Raw genomic sequence first — 19145 nt, 5'->3', positions numbered from 1 at the left:
TCTGAAAATACTTATAGCTATTTTTAAAAATGCTTCTCCAATTTCTGTAGAATTATCTGAATTTGAACATAAAATATACTGAATTAATTATGTTGAATTATTTTATGTGTGCCTTATATTTAACTAATTACAAGTTACTCTTAATTGCAACTAATAAAAGAATAGAAGAAGAGGAATCACTCCAAAAAAATTTCTAAACGTCACAAGCTACAAATGATGAAATAAGGAATGAATGCATATATATGGGAGAAAGAAAAAAAGGGATGATGATGGTAAAAAAATATCGGGAATTCAAGCAAAAATTAAGAAATACACCTTGGTGATTGAAAAACCAAGTGATCATAGATTAGTGATTTTAAAATATTCTATTATGTTGAATCAATCGGAATTTAAATATATTTTTGATAATTTTTCGCAACTGCGCGAAGCGCGGTTTTTTCGCCTAGTTCAATTATATTAAGAGAAAAAGGCCCCCACTCAGGTGTTGTAATTTTTTAAATAAATTATGTAATTACAATAATACCTATCGCATTTAACTCTTTGTACTCATCTAAGTTATGTTCTTTGTACTCCGTACTTGCATGAAGCTCTATTATGAATTCTTATATTAATTCATTTGTTTGTTAAAAAATATTATTTGAATATTTTATACTATATTAATAAATACTCCCTCCGTCCCAATTTACTTGTAAACTTTAGTTTTTCACTTAAATTTAGGTACGTTGCATGCAAACTTTCATTTATTATTTTTAAAAGGGTTAATGATCAAGTGAGTCATTAAAGTGGGCGCGATGTATCAAATTGGTCACCGAACTCAAAACGGTCTCAAGTTGGTCACCTAAGTGAACTACGAGTACAGTTGACTAATTTTACTACATGTTATTTAACGGTAGATGCTGATGTGTTCGGAATAATCTGATGTGGCAGACGTATTTTTAACGTCTGTTAAGTTAACCTCAGTTAAATTAAAATAACCAGATTTAACCTTGGTCAAATGAAATTAAAAGATGAAAAAATAATATTTTATACAAATAAAAAAATAACATCGACACAAGCTCAATTGGGGGAGAAAATCCTAAATCGCCTATGTTCTAATTGGAGTTCTATTGGAGTTTGCCTTGGTCGGGTGTTGAGTAATTGATGTTCATCTTATATCTCTCCATCTAAACTAGGTACATTTAAAACGCTTTTGGTGTGTATCAATAATGTCGAGCAAGATTAATGTGTATGTTCAACATCATGGTAATTTTGATAGTTCGAAACTCATGTATAATGGTGGGATAATAAACGTGGTCGAACTTGATCCTGATGTATTTTCATTTAGAGATTTAGAAGATTTTGCTAAGGATTTAAAGTATGATATCGAAACCTCTCTTGTTTATTTTAAAACAAATGGTCGTGATTTTACTAATGGAGCTTCAATTGTGTATGATGATACATCTGTTAGAAAGTTAGTTGATGTATGTATGCCATATGGTCGAATACAACTTTATGATGATCATCTTCTTGATAATTTTGAGTGTGAAACAAATTCCGATCAAACTGAGATTTTCCAAAATGCATCAGTGGTAGGTGATGATGTAGAAGATAGCGATGAGGATTCAGACTATAAATTGAGACGAATACAAACTCAAAGTGAGGATTTATCCGATAACTCTGATTTTGTTGTTAGTGATGAGGAAGAAATAGCTTTTAAAACTCAGTCTAGGTTTTTTTTTAAAAAAATTGAGTAACATGTATGTGAGAACAGTTGCCCTGGAGAAACCTAGTATAAATGATTCAATGAATATGACTAGCAGTGAAGATGATAGTTATAAAAGTTATGAATTGAGTTCATTAAGTAGTTCTTCTGAAGATGAAATTAGCAAAAAAGGCTACATTGGTGATAATTTGGTGCATGTGAGGAAGAAGAAAGAGAGGTTGTATACTAAAGAAATGTATGAATAAGGGAGTATAAAATTTCAATGAGGTTTTTGTGTATGCAGGAATTTAGGACCATTGTTAGGGAGTATGGAGTGAAGGAGAGGAGGGGTATTTATTTTGTCAAGAATGATGCATCGAGGTGTCAAGTCATCAGTGAGGAAAACTGTCCTTTTTATATTTAGTGTTGCAAGGAAAAAGATTCAGAAAGTGTGAGAATTAAGACTTTGGTTGATGAACATTTGTGCACAAAGCCTTATCACAATAAACTAGCAATTGTTAAGTACCTTACACAGTTGTATGGTGACAAAATTAGAAAAAAACCCAGTGGAGAGTAAAGGAGATGATTGAGACAATTAAACATGACTTGGAGGTGGAGGTCCCTATAATCAAGTGTATTAGGGTTAGAAAGGCTGCCTTGGAAGGAGTTTATGAATCTTTAAAGGATCACTATGCTAGGGTTTATGATTTTGGTTATGAATTATTGAAAAATAATTCAAACAATACAATCAAGATTATGAACACAAGATTGAATGAGGAAGATGATCCTAGATTTCAAAGAATTTATATATATTATGAGGCTTTGAAGCAGGGATGAAAGGCTGATTGTAGGGCTTAGATGGATGTTTTTTAAAGACTGTCTGTGGGGGACAACTACTTTCAGCAGTGGGAAGAGACGACAATAACCAAATGTATCATGTAGCCTTTGCCGTTGTTTAATCTGAAAACACGGACCTGGAGGTGGTTTTTTGAGTTGCTTGGAGAGGATCTAAACATAGGAGATGGCTATGGTTTTACCATTATCTCTTATCAACAAAAGGGGCTTGAAATTGCAATGAAAGAGTATATGCCTCATGCTGAGCATAGGTTTTGTACTCGACATTTGTGATATTCCGTATTTTTCAGAGTTATTATTATTATTATTATTTGAATATATTTATGTGATTTTCTGATTTGAAAGGAGTAAAATGGTGGATATTTTATTCCTGTTTGACGAGTTTGTGTTATTAAATAGTAATGTGCTAATTGTTAAGTGTTGTATCGATCCTTGTTAATTTCTGAAAATATTTACTTAAATTTATTATTTTCAAAAGTTATTTGAAAGCCGATCATTTTATTGACATCGGCCAGTTGAGTTTGTTTTAAAATTTTAGGGATCGAGTGGGTATAATATCCGCGTTAAAAGTATATTTGGTTTTATCTAGGTTCGCCTTCGTAACGGGTGAATTGTGAAAATATTCAAAAATAGTATATAACGACTATTTTGTTACGTGTTAAGTGAATAAAATCATATGAATTATTTGAATTTTGTGCTATTTATGTGAATTAGTGAGTAAATATTTAAAATAAATTATTTCAGTTTGACGAGTCAGTATACGATTTGAATTGTGATATGTGACTAATGATCGAGTTGGCAAGTATGTTGGGCCGTAACTGAGACGCGACCCGTAAAAGACATTTACAAAAAAAAGGGAATTGGTGGCAATAAAGAAAAAGAAGAGTTGATTTGATTATAGTAAAATTATTTGAAGATATGTGATATAAAGAGTGTTATGTGTTTCGGTGATTATTAGAGTTAAAGTGTTTAAAGTCTAGTCATTAGTTGAATTTTTGTGTGATTAGTGATTATAAGAGAATAGTTATAAATAAAGAAGTAAATAGAAAAAATTGGCGAGTATGAGATTTTATTAATTGATAGATGTGATTATGTGTTATTAGATTCATATGTGAGTGACATTGTGGTTAAATTATTTTTTTTATATATATATTTTAGTGATTTATTGTGTGAAAACGTGGTTTAATGGACCTTTAAATATTTTTATTAAATTATCGATATATGATTGAATCATGAAACCTATTTTATTATCTTTAGAATACCCATAAAGACATTTAAAAATTATAGTTCGATTTATTTTGAGGTTGGAGTATTTTAAAATGATTTTATGGGCTTTATTTCTATTTTTTGAGTATTATCTTGTAAAATTTGTATAAAATAAACCGTATGTTCAAAAATTATTTTAAAAATATGGGTAGAAATCTAATTTCGTGTTCTATATTTTAAAATTACTAGCCTAGAACTTGTGCGATACACGGATTCGTTTTAATATTACATAATTTGTTTGAATTTAATTTGGAGTAAAAACTTTAAGTTATGAAACTTATTTATTTGAAATTTTAATAATATGATTTGATAATACTTATTAATATGCACATATGTGTATAAGTTAGTGATACTACAGTTTTAAAAAATAATGTAATGATTGAAATTTATATTTTTTTACTGATATTTATAGGTATGTTTATGAAATATTATTATATTTAATTAAAAGGTAAATTTTAGCTGAGATCAATAGTATACGAATTGTCATTAGTCTATTAACCGGCGAAATCCAACTAACTATATTCAGATTTATATTATTTTAATATGTTTAAATCCGGATCAATGGTAAAATTTTATGTGTCAATGACAAAAAAATTATGTTAGCTTGAGGCACGTTATATCAACCAAATCCAGCTAAATATACTTACTATTTTGTTTAATTTTATTTTAGCACATAGTGATTATTATTTTATTTTATACTGAATGAATAATATGTATTTTTTTTAGTTTTATGACATTATATCAACCCCACAAATTTCCTTTAAAATTTTTATTTTGTTATAGTCTGGTTCAATAATATAATGTTTTTAGCGGGATCAATAATATTTATTATTTTATTTTAGCCCGATTCTTCAAATCCATTTAATCATATGTAGTTTTTTTAATTTTTTATTTAAAATTGGATCAATGGTATAATTTTGTTTATCCTGACCGGATGAATTTTATATATTATTTCTGTTTTAACGAAAACCATTAGACATATTATAATTCTGTTATGAATATTTATCTATTTATGAAAGTGTTTTATTTTAAATACTACTATAATTACGGTGACCAGACCGACTACCAACCAATTTTCATTGTTTTGTCTTTAATATAATATAATAGATTATAGATATATATGATTGTTAGGATTCGATCTCTTTTGATCTTTAGTAATACATTATATATGTAAGTTCTCTCCTATTTTTATTATTATATATTGGATATAATATAATGTAATAATGTAATATTATTACTTATTAAATAAGGGTAAGTAAGTAATTTCAGCAAGTACCGACCGACCGACTACCAAACTTTTAATGTTTCGTCTATTATAATATAGTATAGATACTTCATATCATTTTCAGCTTTTACAAAACAGTTTTATAATTGTTAATTTCGTTTTTAAGCATTTTAGCACGAAAGTAATGTAAAATAAAAATCTGCAAAATGACCAAAATGCCATGGCATTATCTTTATACCCCAGCAGCTTCTTCTCTGTTGATTACCTTTAAAAAAGCCTCTCGATACTTCCTCTCTCTCTCTAACTTGATATACTATCTCTCTCTCTCTTCGATTTCTTCCTTGATTCTTGGTCGTTTTTCGATCCGATACCGGGGTTGTGTTACTTGTTGCTTCTTCTACAACCCTCGTACTTGCATGTTAGTGTTTGTTCGAAATTTCGTTTGACCCATTTCAGGTTTCATTCAAAATTTCGAATTTTGTTATGATTGTGATGATTATGCACGGAATTGATATGGGTTTTACATTTTAAAGCTTTAATTGGGTTCAAGCGTGATTGGGAATCCATTTTGGGTACCTCCGTTTAATTCCACCACCGACCGTGAGCTACGGTGAGCCGGTGGAGTGGGAGGTGATGTTCTTGAGCCCGAAATTTCATCCAAAACTTTTTGTCTCCTCTCGTATTTTTAATTTCGAATTATGGGCTTGAATTTTCAGATTTTTAGTTTCAAGTTTTTGGAGATTAGCTCGTTATTTGGTTGAGTTTTTGGATTTAACGATTCATTGTGGTATGTTTATTCCGTGTATGACATGAGTTCATTCAGTTTTGTTGGATCGTTAAATAGTATATGGTTTTGAAATATATAATCGATAAGAATTGAGATGTTGAATGTTGGTTAAAGAATATATGATTTTACGATAAGGTCATGTCAAAAAAATGTATGTTGTGTTTAGTTGTTTATTTTTGGTTCAATGTTTCGTCAAATGATTCAGTTTAGTTGTGGGTATGTGGAATTATAGGCTTACAGGAAATGATGCTATGTTTTGATAAATTTAATTTGAAATATTCCTGTAATAGTTAATTTTAATGAAATTGATGTGTGCTATCGTGGTTAGTTGTTTTATGGCTTATCCATGTATATATTAATCGTGGATAGTTTATTCTGTCAAAGTAGTTAAAATTGGGATTGTTGATTGATTGGTTATGAATGACTGATTAGTATGTTAATGAACGAGTCATGAAAAATTTTCTATAGAATTATATGTATTAAAGGGAGTCTAATATACTATTGTAATTGTAATATGAACTTAACGGTTTGTTTGTAATCGAGCTAACTACAAAAGTAGATGTGTATAAAGCAATGTTGTAGTAGTAGACTATGTAAAGGTAAGTTAAATAGCATGCGTGTCGCGTGATAATCACAATATGATTATGTGCTTGTATGAATCTATGATAGCACGTGATTGATAAAGATACAAGTACAAGTAAATGAGACTGAGATTATGTGTTACATGGTTATGTGCTTATCTGATTACGTGATAAAATAAGCTTGGTAAAGGTACTAATATGAGTTATTATGATATTATTATGTGTATACGTGATCGGACAATGTGGTTAAATGATATATGTAAGATTAAATCTGTTAAAGTGAAATGGGTAGATTAAGTTAGACGTTTAGAGTCGAACGTCGAGTTTTACATAAGCTACTGAAGTAGTGTCTTTTATTTTGTGTAGATACGATACGTGAATACGTGAAGTATAACAAATAAAAGGGAGTTATAGAATGCTCACGAGAGTCAAGCTAGTCAAGCTTAGTAAGGTTTAAAAAGCGAGGGCACTCGGGATTGGAAAGCAAAGGCTACCCTACCCCAGATGACAATTTTGATTTCTTGGATAAGAAAGAAAGCTTTTTAAGATATCGGTTATTCAAGACGAACCAAACCAGATGTTGGATAAAGAGTGAAATGGAATGTTATTGGATATTAGGCTTTTAGCAATCGCTGGAGCAGCATATTAGCAAATTATCGAGATAGAAAGACGGTGGTGTCTTAAGACAGAATGTCAAGATAGTCGTGTTATTGCGAGTGTGACTGACTGCTAAAAACCAAAGGCAAGTATCCCTATCTTCACTTATCGTTCAAGTGATATTTATTTTGAATCCTATTATGCAAGTTTTCTACGCTATTTTAATTCCAGAATAGTTCAATATTTTTCATATATAACTGCTTATGATTATGCAAGTATTGCTTTCCTATTCTCAGTTCAGAATAGATAAATATTTTACATATCGCTGAGTTAAATGTTTATTATGCAAGTACTCTTCTTCTATTCTAAGTTCAGAATAATTAAGTGTTTTACTTATCCAAATACTGGATTTATAAATGTTTTATACTTTGAGAAAAAAAAATGGTTTTGTTGCGAGTATTCCTGCCAAGTGAATGGGGGAAATAAAATTATTAAGGGTGTCGATTATTATGACCCTTTTCAATAAAATATTTTAAGATTGGATGGTTACTGGTTGCGTAAGAGGCCGAGGCACCGGTCCATCGCAAGCTATTATACGGAAGTATAATATCTTGCAAGGCAAATATATGCCTTTCTTGGCGCCCTATAGGTACGGTATGGCTGCGGGATACCGATACCTATATTTACGATATGGTTGCGGGATACCGGTGCTGTTTTGTGACTGATCATCAGGAACAACATAGTGCATAATTAGTTCAAATCTAAACTGTTGTTTCTAATTTGTTTTGATAATCATATAATAAATAATTTATCAACTATTTTTGTTTTGAATAAAAGGTGAAATGCAGTTTTAATTCAGTTTCTTATTGGCATTGATATTTAGTTTATTGTTAAATATCAAAGGTGATATTAGTATAGATGATTGATGTTGACTTCAGTATGGGATGTTGTGAGCATCAAAGTTCGTATTGATATTTAATTTGATATGAAATCAAAATGAGTATTAATATCAAGAGTTGAGTTTGGAATGAGTTTATGACTCAGTCCATAATCACTGTTTCATGTTGTTGTTTACGCTATTTCCGTAAATATTGTTTTTACGAGTTTTATTCTCGTCAATATTCAAAATACTGCTGAATCATTTTCGCTTAAAAATATCAAAAGGGTTTTGAATACAAATGAGGAACCAATTCTGGGGTTCCTTATCTAAAAATTTTCTGGTTCAACAATTATTGATTTTAATTGTTCTGCTCTATTGCAGAAAGCAGTTTTTATATCAAAATGACCATATATATATTATAACGAACTTGCTGAGCATTTCTTTCGCTCATACTTGCCTGTTTTTAAATTTAATCTCCAGTGAAGATTAGCTTGCGTTGTTTAGCCGCGTAATTCGAGGAAGCAAAGAAGAAGCTTTTGGAAGGTGATTGGTTCAGGGTTTGCGGACTAATGTAAGTTCTATATGTAAAGTTATTTATATAATATTATAGTTGTGTATTGTATAAGTTGGGTCTTTTTAGCTGTTAGCAACATGGTCCATGCTAATATAACACAGAGACATTACTATGGGCATGAAATTATGTTTTATGTTTTGTCTTAAGGTAATAATGTACTTAGCATTTGAGTATATCATGGCTTATTCATTAAGTAAAGGAGTCCAAAAACCTAAAAACTATATGGAACTTGATTCCTACAAACATGGGATATGTAGACACTTTGCGGACTAGTGTAAGTTCTATATATAAAGTTATTTATATAATATTATAGTTGTGTATTGTATAAGTTGGGCCTAGTATACTTCCTTTCGAAGTTATACTAGGGGGTTTAGCTTTGAGTTTGAAATTGTTGAAAAGAGTTTTAAAGGAAAGTGAAAAAAATTATTTGTGGAATTTAAATATCTTTTTTCTAGAACTGTAACCTTAAAAGATCTTGGATTAGTTTGGGATCATAGATGTTAAATATCTTCCGCTGACATTTGTATATTGATTAAACAGGTTATTTTGGATTGAGGTTTCATAGTGACGACCAAATCCCCTGACCCCGGATTTGGGGGCGTTACAACATTTATACTCAAACTTCAGAAAAAGGTATGTCTGTATACTAGTTCCATCTCTACTAACAGCCAAATGTGCATCTAAAATTTTGTGTCTGTAATTCTTGTTATGTTTCATTTACAGGTTTCCATCTCAATTATTAAGGAGGGCTTTCTGGGCAGCAGCTTGTGCAACACATCCATTACTTCATCAAAAGGCAATGAAGGAAGTACTGAAACAGTCAAAACCTGCATATGAACATCTTTTAAACCTGGACCCTAAAGTTTGGACAAAAGCACATTTTGGTACTTCGTACAAGGCAGACAATGTTGAAAACAACATGTTTGAAAGTTTCAATGCATGGATTATCACTGAAAGATATTTCTTCCTTTATTGAACATTACAATTATCATTATTTTTGTAGGGAGTTAAATACTTGAATGGTTACTAAATGCAGATACTTTCCTTTACTAAGCATGTTACAAGACGTACATTTTAAATTGATGGCCAGAATTATAATTTGTTAAGTAAGCTTCTAATGACTTGAACCTGTTCTAATGATTTTGTTTCTTGTAATGAATGATTTAAACGTATTCTTATGAATGGTTTAACTTGGTTTAATGAATGGTTTTAACGTATTTTTGTGAACTTGTTTACGACATAGATAAAGGATTACATTTCATAGCTTACATTACAACACAACCAACATTACATTGTTGAACACTTATTACTGCATTTTCATCATCAATACAACTACCAATATCACTATTATATAACTAAACAATCTGATAATTTTTTCAAGTTTCTTGTTCTCTATCTCCATTACAAGTTTCTTCTCAATCTCCATGGAAAGTTTTTCTTCAACCAAATTCACTTTTTCATCTAGAAAAATCCTTCTATTATTCAAATGAACCACAACATCTTTAGTTCTACTAGTAAAATTATGGTAATACCACTCGAAAAAGTTACAACCTTGCAAAAGCTTAAAAATGTAAGTGAACGTCTTTCAATTATAAAACATAAAATAAAGATAAATATGTCATACCTGTGACTTGTAACATGTCAAAAATCTTCTTCTGGGATTTCTTAAAGACCATGACATGAACATTTTACTTGGTTTGCCACAAAAACAATTTTTGAGCTCTGAACCAACCGAATAACTTGATGAACAATTAGGATTAGGGCTTTTGTACTTGAACATTGTTATGTTGTTATGGTAGAAGGAATTGACTGACTTTAGCAAATTGGGAAGATTTTCTTATAAATTAATTATGAACCCTAATTTACAAGAACCGGGTATATATACATGATATATCAACAATTGAGTCGTTAAATTGCTGATTTGGCAAACAAGAGTCGTTACCCAATCAGACTTATGCCACATCAGATAGATTTTAACACATCAGCTATTCCCGTCGAAAAATTTAACATTCACTAACGGAATGTACTCGTAATTCACTTAGGTGACCAACTTGAGACCATTTTGAGTTCGGTGACCAACTTGATACATCGCGCTCACTCTAGTGACTCGCTTGATCATTAACCCATTTTTAAAATATTCTTTTTGTGAATAATTTTTTTTGATTCTTAAACATTTAATTAATAAAACTTTTAAATATAACTAAAAGCTATACTTTCATTAGTTTTAGGTGAACGCAAACTTTCATTAATTATTTTTAAAATATTCTTTTTGTGAATAAAATATTTTGATTTTTAAACATTTAATTAAAAAAGTTTAAAATATAACAAAAACCTATACATTCAATTTACTTTAAAATACACATAAAAATTAAAGTGTATTTTTCATCTATTCACAATAACACAATATATTATTGTATCCGTAATAGGAGAATACAAATTTAATTTTTGATACCGGTCCACTTTAACTTTTTCTCCAAATTCAGGGGTGTTGAACACATATCTCTATTAATTATTTAAAACTTTTTTTATAAATAAAAAATTTAAATCACCTTTAATCATAAAAAAATTGAATATAAATATGCTTTTGGGACCGAATGAGTAACATATTTCATCCAATCACGAATAATTGCCTCACGGAATCATGACTTTAACTTTTCGAAATCTCAAATTTAACAAGTAAAGAGAATCAAAGTTAGATTACGTCGGGATTCCGTGAGCGGTGAGCCAAATAGCAAGTCACAGTAATCATATTGAGGCTTAAATCTATCTCTACCCTCCTATATTAGGTTTTTCAATTTTCAATTTCAAGGAAATGTTCAAATTAATTTAATTGAAAATCAATATGAGTCAAATTTACAATAAACTATGAATTTTTTGACACAATCATTCCTTTAGGGTTCATTTGGATGGGGGTTAGGAGAGGGTGGGTTGGGTCGGGGAAGACTGATGTTTAGAGAATCACATTTGGCAAAAAAAATAAAACCGAGGGTTGGGTTTAAGAGGTTTCTGCAGGGGTTTGGGAAGGGTTATCTTCTGTATCAAAGTCATAACATTTCCAACACCCCAAATCGGGGTGTTCTAACTTCAATTTTTTTCTTTTTCCGGATTTCTTTTCACTCCAACTGCTTCCCAATTTCATTTGGCTTTTCAAATATTTGTTAGTTTGTAATCATTTTTTAATTTGTTATTATCAAATATTTTATTTAATAATAAAAAGGTCAATTTAGTTATTCGTTATACTTTTCAAATTTTAAAATTTTACCTCTTAAAAATATTATGCAAAATTCTAAACTTTTTAATAATTTTAAATTAAATTTTTTAACTTTTTCAATTTTTTTCCAAGATTTAAAATAAATTTTTTTATTTTCAAAAGTAAAATTTATTTTAAATTTTACTTAACCAATATTGAACTCCACCATAACACAACCCTCCCTAAGACTTAAGACTTGAACCTTTTCCCTCTTCAACTTTGCATTCAAATAGAGTAGGAGTTCAACCTAACCTAACCCATCTCATCCCAACCTAGCCTAATCCAATCCAATCTAGCCCTTCACATCTCAACCTCCCCTCCAAATAGCCCTTACTTTACATGATATTTAACCAAAACACACGACCAGAATAAATTACTGGAGCATCTTTGTTGAAGAAGTGAGAATACCAAACAAAGCAGAACAGTGTTGGCTAAGCCTGATCCACTTTTTCATTTTAAATGTCAAAAAATTCCCAAAAGTTGAAATTCAGACATCATTATTATTCCCACCGAAAGCAGAGTTTGAAATCAAGCATCTCATTCCAATTCTTATTCCTCCGACGAACGTAATTGCAGGACAAGTTGGCCACTGTTCTTTGCTGCTACTTGAACAGTGTCCTTAACTGATCACTGTGAAGCAACCCACATTATTATTTTCTAATTATACCAAACTTCTAAATTTAGCTACCTGCATTCTCTAATGACAACAAATCAGAACCAAACAGATTTACAACAAGCTCTCACCGCTATAAACTCGAAAAATCTGGCCCTGCAGAATGTTACCTTCTACCTTTGTCAACAAGTTTCATGTTGCCATCAAGAAACTGAAAATTCCATTATTATTAACATCTCCGAGGAAGCGTTTTCGTATTTCTCAATTTTCCTGGTAGCTTTACAAAACACTAAATCATCCTTGCAGATCATAGAGTTTTACCATGTTGCATGGGAGTTGCAACAAGTAAAAAAACTCAGGGACTTGCTTGACAGTTCCTTTAATGTAAAGCAACTAGTGTTTCAAAGAAACAAGTTCACAATAAAATGCTTTTCGGAGATATCAGATGTTTTGAAGAAAAATGGAGTGATTAAGGATATTAGGTTTTCTGAGTCCTCTATTGGTTCAGTTGGAGCTAGCCTTCTTGCTTCTGCTCTTAAGCAAAATAGCAGCTTAGAAGAGTTGCAGATATGGGAAGACTCAATTGGATCTAAGGGTGCAGAAGAACTCTCTAAAATGATTGAAGCTAATGCCACATTGAAGCTACTCACAGTATTTGACTCAAACTCAATCACAGCAACCCCACTCATTTCTGCAGTTCTAGCAAGGAACAGATCCATGGAAGTTCACATTTGGACTGGTGAACAAGGAGAAAAAATCTCCAAGGTGGTTGAATTTGTACATGCCAGCAGCACTTTACGGATATACCGCCTTGACACCTCTGGTGCTTGTAGGGTTGCTTGTGCTTTGGGTTGGAATTCAACGGTAAAATCTCTTGATATGACTGGGGTCAGACTGAAATCTCGGTGGGCTAGGGAGTTCCGCTGGGTTCTGGAACAAAACCGCAGCCTCAAAGAGGTAAATTTATCAAGAACTTGTTTAAAAGACAAGGGAATTGTGTATGTTGCAGCTGGACTATTCAAAAACCAGAGTCTGGAGAGCTTGTATCTTGATGGGAACTGGTTTGGTGGTGTTGGTGTTGAACACTTGCTATGCCCATTGAGCAGATTTGGTGCTTTGCAAAACCAAGCAAACATAACTCTCAAGTCCGTGTCTATTGGTGGAGGAAGGACAAAATTTGGAAGGAATGGTCTTTCTGCCATCATGCAGATGCTGACAACCAACCAGAGTGTGATCCGTTTAGGAATATATGACGATGAGAGTTTAAGGCCAGAAGATATCATTAAAATTTTCAAGAGCCTTGAGACGAACGCCACATTAAAGTTTTTGTCATTAAGAGGTTGCAAAGGGGTTGATGGTGACTTAGTGTTACAGACAGTACTTGGAATTTTACAAGTAAACCCTTGGATAGAGGACATTGATCTTACAAGAACTCCGCTACAGAATTCTGGAAAGACAGAAGGTATAAGCCTGAAGCTGGGTCAGAATGGAAGAAGTGAGCCTGATACTGATTTACTAAAGGACATGACTATGACAGTGCCCAAGAGTTGTCGAGTCTTCCTCTGTGGGCAAGACTATGCCGGTGAGCTTCTGATACCTATGACTTAATTTATATGTGTTTGAGAGAAAATATACTAAAAGCTACTGACCAATTTTATATATAATGTGCAGGGAAAACTACTCTGTGCAATTCTCTGTTGCATAACCTTTCTTCTTCAAAACCACCTTACATTAATCAAGTAAGAACTATTGGTAATCCACTTGAGCATGCTGTCAAAACAACAGGAATTAAGATAAAGAGCTACAAAGATGAAGACACAAAGATTTCAATATGGAACCTTGCTGGTCAGCACGAGCTATGTTCTCTCCATGACCTCATGTTCCCAGGTCATGGAAGTGCGTCGCTCTTTATAATTGTAGCCAGTTTGTTCAGGAGACCTAGCAATAGAGAGCCAAAATCCCCGACGGAAATAGAAGAAGAACTCCAGTATTGGCTAAGATTCATTGTTTCTAACTCAGGACGAGCGGTCCAGCAGTGTATGCTACCAAATGTCACTGCTGTGCTAACACATACTGACAAAATCAATCAAATAGATAATTTGCAGGGGACTATAAATGCAATTCAGGGATTGAGAGATAAGTTTATGGGGTATATAGAATTCTATCCAACTGTATTCACTGTTGATGCAAGATCATCTGGGATGGTAAGTAAACTCGCTCATCATGTCAAGAAAACAAGCAAAACTGTTCTTGAAAGAGTTCCCCGAGTTTATGAGCTTTGCAATGATTTAATTCAAGTACTGTCAGACTGGAGGTCAGAAAATTACAACAAGCCAGTGATGAGATGGAAGGACTTTTCTGACATATGCCAGCTTAAGGTTTCATCCTTAAGAGTTCGATCAAGATTTGATAACAAAGAAAAGGTGGAGATGAGGAGGAGGGCCGTTGCTTTGTGTTTACATCATATAGGCGAGGTGATTTATTTTGATGAACTGGGGTTTGTAATCTTGGACTGTGAGTGGTTTTGTTGTGAAGTACTAGGTCAGCTAACAAAATTGGATGCTGGGAAGCAAAACTCAGCTGAACATAATGGATTTTTAAGTAGGAAAGAGTTGGAGAAGATTCTTAAAGGTAGTTTACATAGCCAGATTCCAGGGATGGGCTCTAAGGTTTTTGAGAACTTGGAAGCTAGTGATCTTGTGAGCATGATGATGAAACTAGAATTATGTTATGAACAAGATCCATCAGATCCAAATTCATTGCTATTGATCCCGTCAACACTTGAAGAAGGCAGGGGAAGAACACCGAGATGGGTGTCAAGCACACCTGACTGTGTATATGCAGGGAGACATCTCGAGTGTGATGATTCCAGCCACATGTTCCTTACTCCAAGCTTCTTCCCTCGCTTGCAGGCAAGACTTCTTTAACTTGCATTTCCATTCATTTCCAAGCGATAATGTCTTGAGACAGACTCCATTCTTAAGGTTTTAGTTGTTATTTTGGCATGTCCACAAACATGAAGATATTACCTAAATTAAACAGGAAAAAAGTAAAGTCATAACTAGAAGATTGTAAGAAGTGCTTCACATTTCATCTAATGTAGGTCACATGAATCATCATCCTTGATTTGTTTCTTTCTATCACTGTTGCAGTAGTCTCTTCTCTTCTAGATCTTTTGGAATAACTTCCTATCGTTGCTTTTCTGATCCGCCCTTTGCTCGTTTAAACAAATCCTATATTCACATGTTTCAAATGGCATGATTATTCTGAATGGACAAATCAATGCTTTAAAGAAAAATGCATTTAGCATCTATGTATAAAAGTATGCGCATATGTGCCCGCAGTATATTCAGACGTGCATTTAATATTAAAATAGTACATCTAAGAATTTTAAGCATGCTAAATAATTAGGTCTTACATTTCATGCATATTTTGTTCATGACCAGGTGCATCTGCAGAACAAAATTACGAGGCTGAAGAGCCAATACACAGCAACATACAGTTTAGAGAAGAACCTTATATTAATAAACATTAATGGCATGTACATCAGAATTGAGCTTGGAGGAAAGTTTGGTTACTATATTGACGTACTCTTTTGCTCCACCAAAAGCTTGACAGAAATTATGAGACTGTTCCAACAGGTTATACTTCCAGCTATCCAAAGCCAATGCCACAGTGTCACATTGACAGAAAATATCATCCGTTTAGAATGTGTTAAAAATCTAACGCCTCCAAGATACAGAAAAACACAAGCCATACCTTTACAACAACTGAAGCAGGCAATGCTCTCGGTCCCTGCAGAAAGTATATATGATTACCAGCACACCTGGGGCTCAATCTCAGAATCAGGGCAAACTATTTTAGGAGCAGGATTTGATTTAGCTCGTGACCTCCTATCTGATGATGACTTCCGGGAAGTACTTCACAGGAGGTATCATGATTTATACAACCTAGCAGTAGAACTACAAGTCCCACTAGACAACAACCTAGAAGGAACTGCACCTTCTTCATCTAACAGTGAACAAGCAGATAGTAATGTGGATCCGACATTTGTAGGAATTGCCAAGGGTGTCGAGGAAGTTCTGCAGAGACTGAAGATCATAGAACAAGAAATCAGAGATGTGAAGCAGGAAATTCAAGGTTTGAGAGTGTTTGAGCACCGACTTCTATATGAGCTGCATCACAAAGTAAATTATCTAGTGAACTACAATGTGCAACTTGAAGAAAGAAAAGTACCGAACATGTTCTATTTTGTGAGAACAGAAAACTACTCAAGGAGACTGGTGACAACTGTAATATCAGGCATGCATGCATTAAGGCTGCACATGTTATGTGAATACCGAGGAGAAATGCATGTGGTGGAAGAACAGATTGGATGTGAAATAATGCAGGTGGATAACAATTCTGTTAAGTGTTTGGCTCCGTACATGAAGAAGTTCATGAAATTGTTAACATTTGCCTTAAAGATAGGAGCCCATTTAGCAGCAGGGATGGGAGAAATGATACCTGATCTTAGCAGGGAAGTTGCGCGCCTTATAGAATCTCCAATGCTTGGTGCAGGCGCCGGTACAGGTGCAGGTGCAGGTGCAGCAGCTGCCGGAATCGTGGGGGCAGCAGCTATTGGTGGGAGTTGGGGGTTGAACAGAAGCAAGGGGGACAATCAGCAAGACCTGAGATCAGCACAACAGTGGGTGATCGACTTCTTAAGGGAGCAAAGATGCTCCACAGGGAAACAAATTGCAGAGAAATTTGGATTGTGGAGGATTAGGTACAGGGACAATGGCCTCGTTGCTTGGGTATGTGCAAGGCATATATACACCAGAGCAAATGAAATTGTTCAACTCCCAGTTTGATTATTGCTTAAGCTATCTGATAAGGTCTTTTTAGCTGTTACCAACATGGTCCATAGACATTACTATGGGCAAGAAATTATGTTTTATGTTTTGTCTAAAAATAATAATGTACTTAGCATTTGAGTATATATTAAGATTTTTTCCTACCCTTGTTTTCAAAGATGAAGGTTAAATAATTGTGTTTCAAGTGACATACAGGGAGTAGTACTCATACCTCTACATCACAAAAACTATGGTATCAGCACTAAAGGGGGGAGATAAAGCTGATCATGTCATGGCTTCTTCATCAAGTAAAGGAGTCCAAAAATCTAAAAACAATATGAAACTTGATTCTTACAAATATAGGATATGTAGGCACTTTGCAAGGTTTGGATCTCACTTCATTCTACAAAATTTTGTGGAAACATTTAAGCAATACACACTTCCGGCAGCTAGGAACGGCCGAGTAGGAATTACCGTGCCCTTCTTGCCCGCAAACCTTGCAAACTAGTCCCAAAACAAACTAAGTCCCGAAATATCCATAAACAACATCCGTTTCTGGCAGTAAAAGCCTGGCTGTCAACGCCCGTACTCTCATTTTCAGGTCGAAATCTCTTCGATTTGTTTGTACCAAATTTCTCTCACCACGATTAAAAATGACCTATAATCATGGATTACATTATTTAAGCTGGAGGTAAGGGATTACCAACTTCTAAAAATGTCATAAACAATTTAAACTGACATTCAACGATTACCCTGTTGCAGATTGGAGTACGAAGCAAATTCCATTACCTCGACAAACATAAATTATCGTTGTAGTTGTACATAGAGTAAACTGCAGCACGTGTACATGAAGTTTAAGATATAAGTACTTTGTGTACTTGGAGTTCAGTAACTAGCAACAGGGTTTCAGAAACTATGCAATATTGCAGTTAAACGCCGTCTGCTTTGTTTGGTAAATAGGGAATAATGTGCAGGGTATTTCGTCTTTTCCTACCTAGTACATGTGTGTGTGCAGTGGTTGTAAAAAGAATCGCCATTACTATGTCTAATTATTGAAGATCTGATATTAAATTCTCATCTTCAATTCTCTCTTCTCTGTGTCCTTATGCTTTGGATTTTGAGAGAATCTGTTTTAATGATGCTTACAAACCAACCCAGTGTCCCGATTACACGGGTAAACTACGTTTTAATGGATTTTTGAGTCTCTTTCATTTTAGAGTCTACATGCTTTTACTCTTTTGTACATGATTTTTGTGTTTTGTATGTTCACTATGGACTTTTTGTCCGGACTAGGCGCATTCTAAATTTCTTCAATTTTAAATTTTTTTCTTGAAGTTTGTAATTTTTATAACATAAACGGTTATCTTATAGTTTTATTTAATTTATTTATTACAGTTATTTAGGTTTTTTTATTTTGAAATATAAATTTTATATTATAATTTAACGTTAAATCTCATTATTTTATTTTAATTTTTTCTCTCTCACATTTTAACCAATTAAAAGTCTCTTAACTCATATTTTAACATTTCTCTTTTACGTTTTTAGTAGTCAATATTTTAATAATTTGTACAACAAAACTGAGTACTTATTTTTTTAATTAAATACGTTTTAAAAAAATCCAGTAAATATTACATAACATACAATTTATTGCAATATTTTATTTTAAAATCAAAATAATACAAAAACCCACTTATATTAAAACATAATATATAACACTATTTTGTAAAAATCGTTTTTTTAAAAATTATAAAAAAGGAGAAAATATCAAAAGAATTAAAAAATCCAAACAACCCAAATAAGTTAACTTTGGGATATGTTAAACTCGTGTCTTAAAAGAAGCCCACATAAAATCAAAGTCCTGTCTTAAAAGAAGCCCAGATAAGAAAACTAGCGTGACTTTGGGATTCTCAACTTCTTCAAGCAAAAAGTAACTTCTTTTCACCAAGGAGACAACACTCTCGGTAGAATCAAACTATTTCTCTACAATGGAGGTATGAATCG

General features: G+C 32.8%; 1 protein-coding gene and 1 long non-coding RNA gene across 2 annotated transcripts; both read left to right on the top strand.

The window, feature by feature from the left end:
* Positions 1-8350: 8350 nt before the first annotated feature.
* Positions 8351-9342, top strand: LOC141717397 (uncharacterized). Its single transcript, XR_012573633.1, has 3 exons — positions 8351-8443; positions 8987-9079; positions 9170-9342. It is a non-coding gene; the product is annotated as an uncharacterized LOC141717397 (long non-coding RNA).
* Positions 9343-12258: 2916 nt separating this feature from the next.
* Positions 12259-17308, top strand: LOC141721347 (protein TORNADO 1). The gene is made up of 3 exons (XM_074524254.1): positions 12259-13891; positions 13981-15221; positions 15756-17308. Exons 1-3 carry the CDS (start codon positions 12397-12399, stop codon positions 17160-17162), a joined length of 4143 nt encoding a protein of 1380 aa, XP_074380355.1. The 5' UTR covers positions 12259-12396; the 3' UTR covers positions 17163-17308.
* The last annotated feature ends 1837 nt before the right edge of the window (positions 17309-19145 follow it).

Source organism: Apium graveolens, chromosome 4 (genome assembly GCF_009905375.1).
Source record: "Apium graveolens cultivar Ventura chromosome 4, ASM990537v1, whole genome shotgun sequence".
NCBI classification, from domain to species: domain Eukaryota; kingdom Viridiplantae; phylum Streptophyta; class Magnoliopsida; order Apiales; family Apiaceae; genus Apium; species Apium graveolens.
Note: the sequence above shows the minus strand (reverse complement) of the source record. Positions and strands in the feature narration are given on the sequence as shown.

Coding starts and splice junctions, on each gene's coding strand:
- LOC141721347 (XM_074524254.1), top strand. CDS start 12,397: ATGACAACAAATCAGAACCAAACAGATTTACAACAAGCTCTCACCGCT. Junction 13,892..13,980: donor CTGTGGGCAAGACTATGCCG/GTGAGCTTCTGA, acceptor TATAATGTGCAG/GGAAAACTACTCTGTGCAAT. Junction 15,222..15,755: donor GCTTCTTCCCTCGCTTGCAG/GCAAGACTTCTT, acceptor GTTCATGACCAG/GTGCATCTGCAGAACAAAAT.